The sequence below is a fragment of the Orbicella faveolata genome, unplaced genomic scaffold (genome assembly GCF_042242905.1).
Source record: "Orbicella faveolata isolate gen_17 unplaced genomic scaffold, um_ofav_v1 contig_14, whole genome shotgun sequence".
In the NCBI taxonomy this organism is placed as follows: domain Eukaryota; kingdom Metazoa; phylum Cnidaria; class Anthozoa; order Scleractinia; family Merulinidae; genus Orbicella; species Orbicella faveolata.
In genome coordinates, this window is record NW_028301541.1 from 12,358,436 (window position 1) to 12,377,500 (window position 19,065).

Sequence of the window (19,065 nt, forward strand, 5' to 3'; positions counted from 1 at the left end):
CTGCCTATTTCATAACATTTGATTTCAAACCATCTACCCTCTAAGTCCATCTACGCTCTTAGTTCTACCAGCTACTCTCTTCGATCTACACTCTACGATCTACCATCTACCTTCTAAGCCCATCTATGCTCTACTCTATACGTTCTACCAGCTACTCGCTCTACAATCTACCATCTACCCTCCAAGCCCATCTACACTCTACGTTCTACCATCTAACCCAATCTACGCTCTACTCTCTATGTTCTACCAGCTATTCGCTCTACGCTCTACGATCTCCATCTACACTCTAAGCTTATCTACACTCTACTCTCTACGCTCTACACTCTACGCTCTACGTTCTACGCTCTACGCTCTACGCTCTACGCTCTACGCTCTACGCTCTACGCTCTACGCTCTACGCTCTACGCTCTACGCTCTACGCTCTACGCTCTACGCTCTACGCTCTACGCTCTACGCTCTACGCTCTACGCTCTACCCTCTAAGCCCATCTGCCTGGAAGGTTATTGGAATTTTTTTTATTTTTTGAAAATTTTTAAAATTTTGTAATGAATACTAGTGAGCAGTACAAGGGATGACTTCTTGTCGTTGTAAGCTTTTTCGTTTATTTCCGATGTGTTTCATCTCTGTCCGAGACTTCTTCAGGGAATGATTACAACTAACATTGAACAGCATATATAGCACATAAGCAAGCCTAAGTATAACTACCCATGGAAGTGAATAACTGCTGAAAAATGCTGTAAACAGACGTTACAAGAAATGCCTTAATGCATATGTTATTGTGTGTTGTTATATTTTGGGGGCTGTATGATTAGCGCTAATGTATGGCCCCCAAAATATATAAAAAAGTTAAAAGATAAAAAAAAAAATTAAAAAATTAAAACATTAGAAAAAGACATACTTCTTAGTTGTCTCTATAGCAAGAATGATTGTATCAAACTTACATACTATGTTATTGATGAAAGTAGTATTTCATTTCTCCATTTATTTCTTTACAAAGATGCTAATTTTAGCACTCTGCAGTTTTCTACCTATCAAACGCCACTAAATAAGTGTCTCTACATTCCCTTTGAGTCATTTTATTCTGCGAGCAACAAGAGGGCCTTTATTAGAGGTGAGCTCATGTGCCAATTACTAGAAATAGCTCCACGATTGAAGCCTTAGGCAAAACGCGAGAAATTCTGAAAGTGCATCCGGCTTTGCGGTTACCCAGTTGGGTTTTTACTTCCTTTATTCAGGGAGGTTAAATACAGTAACAGAACTAAATGGCTTTCTCTAAAACGTAAATCGCGCAACGGTAGAATGGCAGTCTTTAAATCTTCATTTAACTGTAGTCATGCTAGCTGATGTGAAGCACATTTTGTTTCAGAAAACAGTCCTAAGAAAATACGTGTGCGGATTGGTTAAAAATTGTGTTTCTATTAAGCAATTAGATTATGAGTTTGAGAATTCTATTGCGTGACAGCTGAACAGGGTGCAACCTGAGTCAACAATCAAGCATAGAAATCGAGAGCAAATAATCTAATTGTTTTAGTATAAATCTACTAGTCATTCAAAACTTTACCTAAATCCTCTTCAAAGACACTACAAAAATGCCAATAAGTGGCCGTAATTTTGTTAAGAAGTGCACACTGCTACGCTACTCACTGTCTAGTGTAGCCAATCATAGAACAGCTTTCGTAATAGAACGTTAGTAGATTTCTACTAAAACTTGATAGGAACACAGAACTAGCACGAGCTGTTGACGTGATGATGGCGTTAGCAAAGATAATTTACATTTTGATAATCAAAGTAAACAAATTGTTTTCCTTTTTTCGTCGCAGTGTTTTCTAAAAGAAATAGAAAACATGTTCTCCATGTTTCTATCGAGTTATAGAAACACTCGTGAAAGTTGGGGAGAACTCAAAAAAGCTGTGGAAACTGTGCATTTCTCATTCCCCCAAACTTCCACTTGTGTCTCTATAACCTGATAGAAACATGGTACTTGTTTTCTATTTCTTAAATAGTGTACCCAAACAGTGCGAATACTTAGGTCACGTGACTTTGAATGCTTAGTGGATGGTTTGTGACCACGTGGAGATGTTGTTTACTAGTTTTTAGAGTCGTAATTTATTGTAGAGATTGCTGTGCATTTCAAGTTCGAATAAATGGTTTAACTCAGAACCATACTGGTAGCAGAGTGAGGTTCACGTTGTGGAAATTTGCTGAATTCAAGAAAATACCATCAAATTCGAGAAGAAGAAGCGCTGTGACCGAGCAAAGGGCACAGACGATGGCGAAGATACCCGTGATGAAATTGCAGATAAAATAGAAGAGCAAAAGATCAAGAAAGCCAAGTCGAAATTGCTATTCACAAGACAAAAAAATCAGCTTGCGGATTTATTAGAAGATGGAGTGGCTAGTAACTGTGAAATAAGAACGTCGAGCTCGAGGAGCAATTACGCAAAAAAAAAGAAGAATCTGTCAAGCGTGCCTGTTGTCAAAAAGAAATGGAAGTTGAAGTTATAAAGGCGAAGGAGGAATTAGCCCATGTGAAAGGAGATTGCAAAGAGAAATATTCAAAGCTTGAAGGTGCCATAGACCAGGAGCTTGAGTTGTCGCCTTCAAGCTCGCCAAAAGGGATGTTAATCCAGAAGAGGACGAGAAGACTGTTGAAGAATCGTGAGCTCGGGAAAGACGTGGAAACAATTGACAAGGGTTTCTATTCCGGTATTTAGTGGAGACAAGCGGTCATATGGGAGTTGGAAGGCAGCATTTATGGCTTGTGTTGATTAAGCGCCAGCCACTGCAGAGTATAAATTGTTGCAGCTAAAGAAGTACCTATCTGGAGAAGCATTGGCAGCAGTTGAGAGCTTAGGACATTCGGCAAGGCCTATGAAGTGGCCAAGGGCAGATTGGAGAGAAAATTCGGTGGTCAACGTCGTCAGATCAATTTGCACTTAGAGGAATTGGACCAGTTCTGACCAATTCCAGGACCTGGACAGGTTGACAGACTTACTGGACGTGATTGTGATAAATCTGAAAGAGGCCGGAAGAAAAGAGGAACTTGGCAATGGGTCCTTGTACACGAAGGTACAAAAAAAATGACGAGTACCATGCTTGCTAATTACAACAGATGGTGGTTTGAGCAGAAAAAAATGGAATTTAAATTGTTGAGACACGAAGAAGCTTAATTTCAGACTGTTGTGGCAGACACACTATGTGGGCTGACAGGAAAATGAAGAGATAGGTCACACATTCTTTGGTCAGACAGGCAGTTCAGGAAAGCCTGTTAGCACAAATTGCCCACTTTGTAAGAAAGATCATCCAGTGTGAAGCTGTGAACTGTTTAAGTAAATGGATGTGCAAAGTCGTTAGCAAAAGGCTAAACAGCTAAGACTGTTATTGTTGCCTCTGAAGAAATCACAAGGGAGGGCAATGTGCTCAAAATAGTCGGTGTGGTATTGATGGCTGTCAGAAAATGCATGATCAAGTATGCATGGAGATCAGTTTGTAAATGGTGGAAGTGCTAGCGAGTCACAAGTGATGGAACCAGAGAGAAGCCTATACTTGGACATTGGGGCTAGCGAAAACAATGCATGCAGTTCTGGGACAGAGGGGAGCGAAGTACTTGTCCTGAACACTCCTTAACAACAACCATGGCAACCACAAAAGCTCCAGAGCCAGCAAAGTATCTTGCCTTGCGTACAGTACGTGTAGTGGTGAAGAATGGGGAGCAAAGAATGATCATAAATGCCTTACTAGATGAAGAAAGCACAAGGACCTACATAAATGGTGATGTGGCTGCTGAGCTAGGATTGGAAGGAAGTACCCAACGGATCAAAGTTAATGTGTTAAATGGCGAGGAAGATTCCTTTGAAACCATGCCAGTGGAGTTCGACCTGCAGAGTATCGATGGCAAGACTTGTGCAAGAATTTCATCATTTACAGCAATACAGGTGACTGGGAACATAAGACCAGTTAACTGGAAAGGGCAATTGGGAAAGTGGAAGCACCTGCAAGGTGTTAACTTCCCCAGTCTTGGCCCTCGGCCAGTCATTGACATGTTGATTGTCTTAGACTATGCTGAATTGCACTTTTCCATTGGAAATGACCGTGGCCAACCTGGGGAGCCAGTGACTCGACTGACACGTTTAGGCTGGACGTGTATTGGGTCACCTGAGTTGACAGAGGACAGCGTGCAGCAGACAAATTTCAACATGACCCATTTTGTTCACCAGCAAGAGAAAGAATCGAGTTCCATATTGCAGAAGTTTGGGAGGTTGACTCATCTGGGTCAATCACAGAAAGTGAACTGTTGAAAAAAGAGGAGGCTGAAGCGATAAAAGGATTTGAGAGCTCAGTGCAGTTCAAAGGAGAAAGATATGAAGTAGACATGCCATGGAAACCAAATGCCCCTGAGTTACCAAACAAATATGAGATGGCAGTGAACCGGTTGATCAGCACTGAAAAGAGACTTTTGAAGGATCCAGACGTCATCAGCTAGTACATACAGAAGGGCTACATTTCTAAATTGACACGCTCAAAGACAGAAGAGAAGGCCTAATATCTTCCACACTTCGCAATTGTGAGACCTGAAAAGACAACTACAAAGACTAGGGTGGTTTTCGATGCCTCTGCAAAATTGGATGGACTGTCATTGAATGACATCATCTGCCAAGGACCAAAACTCCAAAGGGATATCTTTGATGTACTGCTACAGTAATGGTTTCCAGTAGCCCTAGTATGTGACATTGCAGAGATGTATCTTAGAATTTGGATATCACCCTCAAGTAGACCATTCCATCGTTTCCTCTGGAGGGATGTAGATCAGTCAAGACCTCCAGATGTTAATCATTTCATTAGCCTTGTCTTTGGAGTTAACTCGTGCCCCTATCAAGCACAATTTGTTTCTCGGAAGCATGCAAGGGAAAACCAAGAGCACTACCCGAAAGCTGCCGAGACAATCTTGGAGTCTACATAATGGATGACAGCATGGACTCTTCCCCTAACAAAGAGGTGTGCGTAAAACTTTACGAGGAACTATCAGCACTGTGGGGGTCCGCAGGTATGCATGCCAGAAAGTGGCTCTTTCCAACTCAGAGCAAGTACTGAAGAAGATACCTGAAGAAGACAGGGCTGCGAAAGTGGACTTAAACAAAGGAAATTTACCGTCAATGAAGATGCTTGGTGTGTTGTGGTTGGCTAAGGAAGATGTTTTCACTTACAGAGTGAATCTGCCAGACGAGAAGTTCCAGTTGACCAAGCGAAATTTCCTGCATAAGATAGCCATGCTGTTTGACCCTGTGGGGTTTCTGGCACCATACGTGATGTGAGCAAAGATTCTACTGCCAGATATGTGGACCTCAGGATTAGATTGGGATGCCCTAATAGACCAAAGCCAAGCTAGACAGGTCAAGAAGTGGTTTGAAGAGCTCACAGAGTCTTCAGAAGTGCAAGTCCCTTGTTGCCTGCAGTTGAACTCAGATGTTGAAACAGTTACCTTGCACACCTTCGCAAATGCGTCAGGGGATGCGTATGGTGCAGCAACTTATGTTATGTACAAGTACAAGGGTGGTACAGTATCTACCAGCCTAGTGACACCACTAGACACGAGTGGCACCACTATCAGCTACAAGCTTTCCGAGACTCAAACTTATGGGAGCGGTTTTGGAATTAAGATTGGCCCTGTCCATAGCCAAGGTTCTTAAGATTGACCAGAACCTACTCACATTCTGGAGTGACAGCATGAATGTGCTGTGGTGGATACGAATACTTAGTTGCAGTTTCAGACCGTTGGTAGCAAATCGGATAGGAGGAATACATGATTCAAGCAGTCCTACTCAGTGGTGTCATGTTAGCACACACCAGAACCCTGCTGACCTGCCAACACCCATCACCCCAAATCATTTCCTGATTGCACAAGTAGGAGGCCAGTTCGCTCCTGGATCAGTTGATAGTGGCCAGTTCAGTCCCAAGAAGAGATGGAAACAGATGCAAGAACTAGTGCAATATTTTTGGCACCGGTGGCCGCGAGAGTAGCCACCAACTTTGAATCGTAGGTCCAAGTGGTGGAAGGAACAAAAAGATGTCCAAGTTAATGATGTAGGCTTGGTAGTGGCAGCGGACACACCGTGTGGGCAGTGGCTGCTCGGTAGAGTCATAATGGTCTTTCTAGGAAAGGACAAGCACGTGAGAGTTGTCAAAGTCAGAGTTGGCTGCAAGGAATTGTTAGACCGATGTTGTTGAGACCGATCACCAATGTTGTTGGGACTGATCACCAGAATCTGCCCATTAGAACTCCTTACAGAAGATGTCACAGAAGAATAGAACAATAGCAAACTTTAAGAGAACTAGAACTAAAGTGAACCTTTAACCTAGAAACACACGAAACTCTTATTGATAGGTCGATGAGCCACTGGCCCATCGAGAAGGGGGAGTATGATTTGAAGGACATTTTGTTATAGTGTACTCGAGGTGCGAATACTTAGGTCAGGTGACTTTGAACGCTAAGTGGATGTTTTGTGACCATGTGGAGATGTTGGTTGCTAGTTTTTAGGGTCGTAATTCGTCACGGAGATTGCTGTTCATTTCCAGTTCAAATAAAATTAATGGTTTAACTCAGAACCACTAACATCAAGCTGGTTATCCAGAGACCTTTACCAGACTTAGATTGTATTCTCAGTTATAAATCCACTACTACTTTAGCACATCTATGTAAATAGTATGTTTTTTGGGGGCCATACGATTAGCTCTAATTGTATGGCCCCCAAAATATAACAACACACAATAACATATGCATTAAGGCATTTCTTGTAACGTCTGTTTACAGCATGTTTTGGCAGTTATTCACTTCCATGGGTAGTTAAACTTAGGCTTGCTTATGTGCTATATATGCTGTTCAATGTTAGTTGCAATCATTCCCTGAATAAGTCCCAGACAGAGACGAAATGCATCGGAAATAAATGAAAAAGCTTACAACTACAACAAGTCGTCCCTTGTGCTGCTCACTAGTCTTCATTAAAAAATTAAAAAAATTAAAAAAAAGAAATTAAAACATTCCAGTAACTTCCAAGCAGATGGGCTTAGAGGGTAGATCGTAGATCGTAGATCGTAGAGTGGAGAGTGTAGACTGAAGAGAGAAGCTGGTAGAACGTAGAGAGTAGAGTGCAGATGGGCTTAGGTGGTAGATGGTGGAGGGTAAGATTGTAGAGCGTACATTGAAGAGAATAGCTGGTGGAACATGGAGAGTAGAGCGTAGATGGGCTTAGTGGGTAGATGGTAGGTCGTAGATCGTAGAGCGTAGATTGAAAGAGTAGCTGGTAGAACATATGGCTGGTTTGCAGTGTCATGCCATCAAAAATAAAAATCATAACCATTCAATAAATTAAGTCAAGAATTTGGGATAGGAAAGATGATTGATTTATTAACAACCTCACCAAGATTTAGGTCTGTGCGGTTTTTCATTCTCCCGTTATTCGGAGAAGTGTTTCACTCAAATTTATAGAGCTTTGTATGGAGGTGCCATGTTTGTGCCCCTCGGAGGGACACAAACATGGCTACTGTAAAGTAACAGAAACATCTGTCATCGAGTTTTGTCATTGAAACAAAAAGGTATTACTCTAGAGTTCCGAAACATTAAAATTAACACTTCTTATAGAGCAACAACTGTTTAGTTAGCAAAAACTTGAGCAATAACTCATCTTTTTGAATACTTGAGAGCCTTATCGGGCCGCCATTTTAATGTCACACAACGCATAAACTGGGAAATTCAAACCTTGCTCTATTACATAATGAGAACCCTGTCGAGCTTAAACGCTGCAAAACATCAAGTTATTAGAGGGTCTTACATCTGATGAAACTAAAACTTCAGAAGGATTGGTAATTTCTTATTTTGGAAAATGATGACGTCACATGAAAAGCAGCAATAAAGTAGAATGTAGATAGCAGAACATAGAGCGTAGAGGGTAAACTCAATACAGAATTGTACATTGAAAAGATTATTAAGAGGGGCCCTCTGTAAATTTCAACTATGGCCATTTGGACCAGAAAAAATCAAATTCCTCAAACTTTCTCAGATGAGTGGTCTAGATAAGTGATTCACAAAAATATAACTTTCAGTTCAATTCGATTCGTATTTTAGCGCTAGGGCCACCATCTTGGTTTTGCCCCTCTGAGAGGGCTTTCAGCGGCCATTTTAGGACACATTTTTAACAATTTGCCATACAAAGAAAACGATATAAATCCGGGTAAAAATCCTTTATTCAAGACAAGCAAATGTTTCTTGTTACATTGAGAGGCTGTTTTGGCAATTTGATCATCACCTGATTTTTTTACAGAATTTTAAATTTCTTCCCTTTTGGGCTACTCATGAAGCGCCATAAAAAAGGCAAAGTTTAAAGGAAAATATCACCAAAAGTACATCACTTGAGATCCCAAAACTACCCTCCACTTAAAGAGCAATGTCTCACCTGTAAAAACATGCAATAAAATTTTGGGGCAGTTAAAACTGTAAAATGTTGGAATGTGCATTTGTCAAATGTAACACAATCTGGAATAATGGTGGGTGCACAACAGATCAAAACAGAACTGAGCTTAAACGAGTTCTTGATCAGAATCCTCGATTAAGAGGAGGATTTTAAAGGCTGCTAACAGACTTCTGGGTCAGTTAGGATCTCAGCAAATTGTTAAACTTCTTGTAAACGGTGGCTTATGAGACGAAAGATAAATAATATTGATAGATGTTATGAAGCGGGCTTCGGAGAGTTGAAATCTGCTTAACCGTGGTGATGTCTGAGAGTGATTTCGTACACTAATCACCGAAAACGTGGCTGAAACATACTGGAAATATAACATGAGGCATCGTGGAACATCCAGTTGTCAACATGTTGCAAGGTAAGTGGAATATATCATTATTTTCTCTGTGCAACGTTATTTTAGCACTCGCAACATTATTTCTTTTCATGTTATTATGTTAATTAGGATGGCGGTCTTTGTTGACAAAAGCACAGCTTAAACTTCTTCTTCTAACATTTTACAGTTTTGACTGCCCCAAAATTTTATTGCATGTTTTTACTGGTGAGACATTGCTCTTTAAGTGGAGGGTAGTTTTGGGATCTCAAGTGATGTACTTTTGGCAATATTTTCCTTTAAACTTCGCCTTTTTTATGGCGCTTCATGAGTAGTCCGAAAGGGAAGAAATTTAAAATTCTGTAAAAAAATCAGGTGATGATCAAATTGCCAAAACAGCCTCTCAATGTAACAAGAAACATTTGCTTGTCTTGAATAAAGGGTTTTTACCCGGATTTATATCGTTTTCTTTGTATGGCAAATTGTTAAAAATGTGTCCTAAACTGGCCGCTGAAAGCCCTCTCAGAGGGGCAAAACCAAGATGGCGGCCCAAGCGCTAAAATATGACTCGAATTGAACTGAAAGTTATATTTTTGTGAATCGCTTATCTAGACCATTCATCTGAGAAAGTTTGAGGAATTTGATTTTTTCTGGTCCAAATGGCCATAGTTGAAATTTACAGAGGGCCCCTCTTAAAATACTGTAAACCTTAATAACACTTCAATAGCACTTTAGACCCACTTTCAGGGTTATGTGCATAGCAACTATCTCTCAACATGCCATCTTTTGACATGCTATGTAACCTGGCCTACATAAAATGTAAGCACAAGTGGCTTCTTTGCGGTCGACCTCGACTTTTAGTCATGAAAGATGGATTTATTTGACATCATTAAACTAAGGCTAGGGGCATCAAGAAAACATTCTGTGAGGGATATATCGACTGCTTTGAATGTTTACATCTTTCGAATATTAACTGAGCGGTAGCGACCCAATTCTAGTGGAAGTCACTATTGAGAGCCAATCGACTACACTAAAATCATTTGAATTATCCCCTAAATTGGGAGTCCACAATCTTCATTCATTTGAGGTCAGTAACAAGAAGATCTGTTAGATCTTATAACCGCGCTTTTAAAAATTTAAGTGTTTGCTTAGCACTACAGTCAAAAAGCACTGCACATTCCAAAGCAGTCCTTGACGATTCTTTTGTTACTGTAGACATCACATCACTTGATCAACACAAACTCTATTATTGCACCATCAGTCTTAGCCATTGTGAAATCTCCAATGACGTATTGGTCTTAATCTGGAACTTTCTTCGGGATATGTATGGGCATGAACAATATGAATGATATAATAATAACACTATTAACAACAGCTTTCTTTCTTAAAAGTGACGATTAAATTTAATTGGTGTTTTCCACAATTAAAGGGCTAGCAAAGTAGTCACACGAGTCACATAATTCAAGACTTCCACTATCCACGGCTATCTTTAGTATGGTGGTTATTTCCCTACCAATGATGTAATCCTTGCATGTTCTGACATGTTTTTTGGTTGGCTTGCAAATATTTAATTTTCCTTCCCGATCTATGAACTCGCTGCGATGAAACAGCCAAAGAATTTACTTCATTTGCCTAAACCACAAGAAATACTAGCAAAACTGCAAATAAATTAATGACCGTCAATTCTGCTGAAATAACCTTGCAAAGTAAACATGATCTTATTTGTCACCTACGGAAAGTGAAAGCTGCAACGTCAACCCATTCCATGGCTGACGTAATACTTTTTTTTAGCGCGTTTATTATTCCTTTTGAATCCAACGCTTCGATAAAACCAAAAGAAAATATATTTTATCCACAACAAAGAAAACAATATTCTTAAAATTGTCCGTGTATTAATGTTTCAACAGCTTTTGGCGAACAAATCACACATTGCGTGACTCGAAATTTGGCCGAGTGGAGGTCTGCGTCCGGTCACCGACAAAAAAAAAAAAATAAACCACGGGTAAACCATGAACCGTGCTCGGCCCATGGCCATGTGGTTAATTATCATATACTTGTCATTTGTTCCACTAATAACCGGTAAAATTTGCTAGTTTCACAGCTAAATGGTATTTCAGCAGTTTACATAGTATGTCGAAAGATGGAATGTCGATAGATGGTCGAAAGATGTCACCTATGCACGTAAAACTGAAAGTGGGTGTAACATATATGAGATAACAAAGAAAGCCAATAAATTACAATTACAAAATTTAGAGCATTGCAGATGGTTGAGAAACTCGCACTCGCAACCTAATATTTTTTATCACTCTACTGGTTTTTTAAGCCTCTAAGCTAATGTAGAGAGTAGTGAAAAATTCTTAACTGATAAACTCGTAAATACGTAGAGCGTAGAGCGTAAATGGTGGAAAATGGAGTCTAGCGTAGAGCGTAGAGCGTAGAGCGTGGGGCGTAGAACATAGGGCGTAGAGCGTAGAACGTAGTCAGGGTAAACTCAGTACAGAATTTTAAGTTGAAAACAATTATTAAAACAGTGCGATCCGTAATAACACCCAACATTCCCTAAGCGATATAATATTTGCTACAATAACTATATGCCACGAAAGCTCTACAGTGTACGCATATCTGAGAGAAACGGAGTTTAAACATTCAAAATACTACCGTAGAGTTGCAAATTTCTACGCCTAACCAAGCTTCATAAAATGGGCTGGGTATATTGGACAAAGTTTGAACAAAAATCTATGTGCAGTTTTATTTCAGGGGAATTACCTTAAGAAAATGTGTAAAACCGCTTAAACTCATCAAAGCAGTCTTTTGAACCTCAAAAATGTCTCAAAATGGCTTTAACTGTTAACACTTAAGTTCTAAAGAAGGTTTAACCACTAGAGCAAGACATTTTCATTTCATCTACCCATCGCTTTCGCCAATCCTTAGGCTTTTGGAAGAATTATTGCTCGGCTCTGTGGTGCTACAAGACTGTCGGATTCCCCACACTCACAAAGCTTGTCTTCCTCAGCTATATTTTTCAACAAGTTTTTTTGTGTTTGGCATGTAAAACTTCTCTTGAGAGTTTGAGGTTGTCTTCTTCAAAAATGTTTGTCTTTGAACCTCTTTTGTTCACTGAGGAGCGTTGAAGACTTCGTTGAAAAGACATCAAACTGACAGGCTGGTACTGTGCTGTTTAATTTCTTCACGATTTTATAACATTTACAAAACAGCGAATTCATTTCTCCCTCAGGTATGTCACACAGTTCCCTATTCTCGTTTCCTTGGAAATAATACTGTTTCCATGCCTTCATGTCATTTTGTGTTTAATTCAAGAAACTCGTTAACGATTTTGTTTTCTTTGTTTTCATTCTTGTTGGTGCTTTCAGTTTTCTCGTTTTCCAATTCCATTGATACAGAGACCACATGAAATCTTTAACTGTCACGGAAAATATTTTCCACGGCACAAATTGCGAAAGAAAAGTTTGGTGAACCACCCTCCGCTTCTGAGAAATTTTTCTTGCGGAACACAGTGCGTAATCCCAAGCGGGCAAGATAGCTCCATCTAGCCCACTTGGGTAGCCAATCACAGCACAGGATTCGGTTCATCTTGCCCGCTCATGGAGTTAGCCATATAATAAGGTAATTTATAGATATGTTACTGCCAAACAGCATTGGATGCACACACAAATTAAAAGTGATCAAGTAGTGTTTGATAAATGAGTTGTTGATCCAGTTACTGTTATGCCCAATCCACACAGTTTCACTATGATCAGTTGAGCCAGTAATCGAAGAAGGGGTACTTTCATACCCACTGAAAGAAAAGAGGGATAGGGCAAGATCATAATTATTAGCCCCTAACTTGGAATTCAAACAACAGTTTGATTTTTTTTTACTACACATGTATACTCAGTGGCACACCAATCACTTCCTGGAATGTGCCCCCTTTGGCAAATACAAGAATGTGTGTGGCATGTCACTGTTTCCATGATGGTAAAATCATCACCTCAATGCACCGCCCACTTCATGTCTGAATGTTTGGAATGCATTCTTTGACTGGTACATCACTGAACATCATCGCCCATGAAAAAATTTGTGCAAAAAATGACCAGTGCATGCATATTTTTTAAACATGAAACTATACTCTTAAATTATTATAATTTGAATGGAAAAATATATAAAATACATTAATATGAAAATATGAAAATGGTGAGAAAAGGAAAAAGAATATTTATCAGAGTCTGAGAAAAACTGTAGATATGCAGATAAATCAATATTTAAGTAGCCATTTAAGGCTTCATAAAGAAATAAAAATTTAATGTCAAATAAAGAATTGAGCTTTTCTCTTCGTTGCTCGTAATCAACATCAATCTTTACAATAATAAACTTTGTTGCTCCACGCTGTTGGTGCTATTTCTGGATGTGTGTGGTAACCACACAACAGTACAAAACTCCAACTATGATCTGACCAGGGAAAGATACCAAGTTATCTGTGTATAAACATTTGGAAGTCCTTAAATTTAGAGGTTCTTTTTTATAAGACCTAGGATCTTGTTGACCTTTTATCAATATGAGTGTTCCAAGACAGATTACAGCTGGTAACCAAGCCAAGATCAGAAAACTCAGATGTTAACTCCAGGATGTTACTATTCAGATATAAGTCAGAGTGATTAGGTGTTTTCCTTTTAGTGATATGCATTAGTTTGCATTTCTTTATATTGAACTCCATGAGATTTTGCCGACCCCATGCATATAAATTATCAAGATCTGACTGGAATACAGATCAGCTGGACAGTTTATAACCCTCTAGATGTTTTGCAGACACAGTAGTCTAAGGCATAACTAATTCACAGAGTCTTTTTTTCTATTCTGCTTGGAAAGAAATTTACATTTGCCATAACTATGAAGACTTCATGCTGTCCTGCTGTCAAAAACATTGTAATTAACCAATACTTGTAGTTCTTCATAGCATTTGAGAAAGACGTGCAATTTTCTTGATGTGTAATGGAATATTGTTGCACACTTTAAGACCAACACTGCTATCAGTCAACAGGTGAAATAATGTCTGCCCAACAATTTAAGGATTGATTATTCAACCCCAAAATATCAGTCTCCCAGAATTTTCATACATGTACACACTGTATGTTGCAAATGTCGTTAATGTACTCTTAGTTATGCGAAAATATAATATAGTTGATATTTCTAAAATTAAGTATTTTAGAATTAATTTCCAGAATAGAAAACAAAAAGTTGATCTGAATTTGTTGCAGATTGAACTTGGTAAAGGTTTGGGCAAAGGTGGTTTTTCCATTAAATCTCTCAAGGAAACAGGATACGAAGGCATTTTTGTTGGTATTGGTAAGTTATTTTGAAGCTTTACCTAATATTTCAAACATTCAAAACAATATTCTGAAAACAAGACAGGGTGCAGAGTATTTTTGATGAACTTCAATGGGATATTAAAACTGTATCACAGTGCTTTTTTAATTTAAGAGGTAACAGTCAATGTTTCACTACGGTTGTATCTTTGTATGTTGCAGCATTTCAGTCATAATCACTGGATACAAGAAGCTATTAACCTGAGCAATTAACTGAGTTTAACTAATTTGCTGCTTAAAAAGTGCACCACGAGTGAATTCTTGGGAAAGTAGTCACAGAAGTCACATAAAATATGTGAAGATTTTCTTAGAATTTCTGAAGATAGTTAGAAACTGAACTATTTTGTAGTAATTAGTGATTTTGCACAGCTGATGTTTAAGTAGAATCCTCTCCCATCAAGCACTTAAAGGTGCTCAGTCTAAGTATTTTGAGTTGTTTTGGCAATTCTGCTGACCAGGGTATTTCATGAGCGGACTGACTATTGTGAACAGAATGGCTGCCAAAGTAGTAAACTGAGCTTTTGCATTTGGAATTAAACAAGTGCCCCCAAATTAAATACTCTTTGGTATGCAACAAAGGTGTTTGTATAAATTATTGTACATTTTGGAGATTTTCAGCCTGGATATGGGCCAAATTAGCTCCGATATTCACAAAAAGACATTTGGCACATGACAACATGCCTTTCTTTCCACTAGCACTGAGTTTTATGACATTTTTGGGATGGTTTTGGGAGTTGCCTGCCGCTAAGGCTCTGAGGGCCGATGACCCTATGGTGCTAAGGTGTAAACTTTAATGTTTGTTCAATTGATTAATTTCAATTAATTAATTAGTTCTAGAGGCGAGGAAGTGGCGGGGGTGAGGTGGGAAAGGTACATGTGCACCTCACGTAAAACATGTTCCGTCTACGTCAGTTAGGTCTGAACATCGCAAAGCTATATATTAGTTTCAAGTACCCCCTTGCTCTCCTTGTGGTACTATTCTCTTTAGAACAAAACCAATTTGCACTAAACGCATGCGCAGATTAGTTAGCATTTGTGTCTTCTATATATTAGGTGGAGGATACATTGCATATGGGATCACACACAAATGTTGAGTGGTTTTCCTTGTGGTAGAACCCAACATGTAAGAGGCATGCGTTCTAGCATGGTTTAATAGTGTTATATACTATGATTCCATGTGGTTTTTTTATATGTCTTGTAGTCTGTATTACTCATCCACCTGACTGAAACTTGGCAACGAGCAATCGATAACAAATTAGTTGTGGGCGCCGTATTCATAGACTTCCAGAAGGCATTTGATTACGTTTTACACTCAACCCTTCTTCACAAGCTAGAGCACAACTTTGGAATCTTGGGAAACTTACTGGCATGGCTAAGAGATTATCTATCTGAACAGGAACAGTATACTGTAATTAATGGGATAACCTCTGAGAATACCAAAGTTGCACACGGTATACCACAGGGCTCGGTACTCGGGCCCACACTCTTCACCTTGTACACAAGCAATCTACTGAAAGCAGTTAACACTGCAACGACGTTCCTGTATGCCAATGATACTACCATGCACTGTGTTGGTGAATCTGTAGACCAGGTCACAACAACGCTGAACAAAGCTCTAGAAGAACTCGCCCTCTGGTGCAAACATAACTCCCTGGTACCACACCCCAAAAAGTACGAGGGAATGATCCTTAAACGAAATCATTTTATCGGTCCCTTAGGCAGTTTAAAAATTAACCAGCATCTCATAAAGAGGTCCTCAAGTTCTAAACTGTTAAGTGTAACCATTGACAACAAGCTTACGTGGCCAAAACACCTATCAGAGCTCAAGTGAGGGTTTGTCAACAAGCTCAATCTGATCAAATGCAGTCGCTTTTTACCCAGGAATTTGCTTTTAGATCTATATTTTAAAGTCATTTTACCCTTGGTTACATGTGCGCTACCAATTTGGGGTTGTCGTACAAATAAAAACGAATTTAATTCTTTGGAATCCATACATTGTAGGTCCGCTAGAGTCATATATAACCTCCTGTGCGACATGCCCTCTGAGGATGTAAGAAAAACAGCTAACTGGGACTCTTTATTTGACACTTATAAGGTCAAAATAGCAACCTTAATTTATAATATCTACAACCGCATAACTCCATCGTGCTTGGAACATATAATCCAAAGGAAAGTACATATCTTACTTTTTATTGTCTACATTCAGTTTTAACAATTTTTTGATAATTTTTAATTTTTTATTATTTTATTAACATTTTTTACACAGCTATGATTTATGAGCTTTAAAACCCACCATGTTTAAATAAAAGATGTTGTTGTTGTTGATGTCAGGTAGCGCCACTTGTCCCTTTTTAGTGCAAAAGTGAAACGTATCTTTTAGAATTACTCACAGGTTGGTTCAACAAATACCATCTGCTGTTTTCAAACTACAATTGAAAGGCCGTGTGCAAGAATGTCCCCTAGATTTTTCGGCCATTTTTGAAAGTGCTTAAAACTAGCTGAATTTTGGCATGTGGGCTTCATTTCACCTGAGAAACATTGCTCTGAAGTTTTTTTTGCTGGGTTGCTTTTCGTTCTCGAGAAATAACGTATGCAAAAAAGGCACACGGGTTGGAAAAACCGAGTGGTTTATTGCATACGCAATATCTCGAGAACGAAGCGAACTTTAGCGCGAAAACTACGGGACATTGCTTGACATACCTGAACGAAACTGCATGCGAAATTTGGAGGGTTTTCGACAAAGTTCACCTTTGATTAAAATACCTGACGCCCTTTTCCCGCCGAGCCCTTCAAATAAACGAAGCCGGGCCTTTGTTACGGTAAACAGAGCCGATCCTTTGTTATAATAGCCAAGCCAAGCCTTTGTTATAAGTTGAAGTCTTGCCTCGGTTATTATAACAAAGGATCGGCCCGCCGCGACCGCAAGCACTTTGATTTTACTTAGAAACCAGCAAAATGGCGATTTCACGCAGCTTATATAAGCTCAAATTTGTTGATTTCAGGTCAAAAGTGCTTAAAATGTTGACTCATGTTAACGTGCGACGGCAAGGATGTTGATTTCTCTTAGAAAGCAGCAAAATGTCAATTTTACGCAACGTAAAAGCTCAAAAATGTCGATTTTAGGTCAAAAAAGGTTTAAATGTTGATTTCATGTTAACCCATGATGGTAGGGATGTTGATTTCACTTAGAAAACAGTAAAATGTTAATTTTACGCAGCGTATAAACTCAAAAGTGTTGATTTCAGGTCTAAATAAGTGAAAATGCTGATTTCACGTTAACACGTGACGGCAAGGATGTTGATTTCACTCAGAAAACAGCAAAATGTTAATTTCACGCAGCGTATAAGCTCAAAAATGTTGATTTCAGGTCTAAATAGGTAAAACTGCTGATTTCACGTTAACGCGTGACGGCAGGGATGTTGATTTCACTTAGAAAACAGCAAACTGTTAATTTCACGCAGTGTATCAGCTCAAAAATGTTGATTTCAGGTCTAAATAGGTAAAAATGCTGATTTCACATTAACACGTGATGGCAAGGATGTTGATTTCACTTAGAAAACAGCAAAATGTGAATTTCACGCAACTTAGAAGCTAAAAATTGTTGATCTCAGGTCTAAATAGGTAACAATGCTGATTTCACGTTAACTCGTGATGGCAAGGGTGTTGATTTCACTTAGAAAACAGCCAAATGGTAATTTCGCGCAACTTATAAGCTAAAAATTTGTAATTTCAGGTCTAAATAGGTGAAAATGCTGATTTCACATTAACACGTGACGGCAAGGATGTTGATTTCACTTAGAAAACAGCAAAATGTTAATTTCACGCAACTTATAAGCTAAAAATTGTTAATTTCAGGTCTGATTAGGTAAAAATGTTGATTTCACGTAAGGTGTGACGGAAAGGATGTTGATTTCACTGAGAAAACAGCAAAATGTTAATTTCACGCAATGTATAAGCTCAAAAATGTTGATTTCAGGTTTAAATAGGTAAAATATGGTGGCCGGAAAGTAGTGTTAACATCTGGAACTTACTTTGGTTATCTGGGACGATGATTATCTGCACTGAACAAATAAACATCAAATAAGCACTTTTCCAAATACAGCAACGTCTTAAATGGCTAAAAATCATGAGATAAAATTAATACATATTTTTTGACAAACGCGATCGTAGCTTTACAGATTAACAAATTAACCCTTCTGCGCAATGTACGGGTCTCCATACATCTGCATGTCCGCTGATCCCAGAAGTTCAAAACACTACAAATCATGCCGATATGAAATAAAATCAACGCAACCTGGATCACAGATCTATGTTACAATCGATTGCTACTTGTTGGCCATTATCTTTAAATGAAAAAAGCCAAAACAATCTAGTTCGAGAAATGTGAGCAGAACGTGATCGCAATGCATGCCAGGAAGGGTCTTTACACCTCGTGCGCGGGAAAACATGGCGGTTGATACAAGACAAATTTTATCACTCTAAAACCAGTTCTCGCTTTCCAAACTTTGACACTAGCAACGCTTGGCAAATGGGCCACAACTCACGAGAGGGTATTTTTCTTGGGCAAGAACTGCTCTTGGACTTTGCTGCCTGGCTCGATCTGACTTTAAACGCCGATAACACGATTACGGTATATCAGCTACCTTCGAAGTTTCAGAACACATTTTGATTCTTTAAAACGTGTTGATGACTTACGGGTTTATCAAGGCTTTATGATGCCTCTCAACCACCAGGCAGGCATACAAGGTACTTTAACACAATGCTTAAGATATTAGTTGACAGAGCTCTAATGCGGCACATCTCTTTTTTGTTCGATGGTATTTCGTTTGCCGCTCGATCGATTCACGTGTTGTGTTTACGTCACAATAACTGATGTAAA

General features: G+C 39.0%; 1 protein-coding gene and 2 pseudogenes across 2 annotated transcripts in view; all 3 read left to right on the forward strand.

The window, feature by feature from the left end:
- Positions 1-19,065, forward strand: part of LOC110055154 (dihydropyrimidine dehydrogenase [NADP(+)]-like) — a 234,894-nt gene that overhangs the window by 82,338 nt on the left and 133,491 nt on the right. For both annotated transcript variants that reach the window (XM_089286667.1, XM_089286668.1), the window contains one exon: positions 14,079-14,166. In XM_089286667.1, coding sequence (XP_089142793.1) covers positions 14,079-14,166 — 88 coding nt within the window. The remainder of the gene's footprint in view (positions 1-14,078; positions 14,167-19,065) is intronic.
- Positions 3,576-6,994, forward strand: LOC149114040 (uncharacterized; annotated as a pseudogene).
- On the forward strand, positions 5,154-8,456 carry LOC149114041 (uncharacterized; annotated as a pseudogene).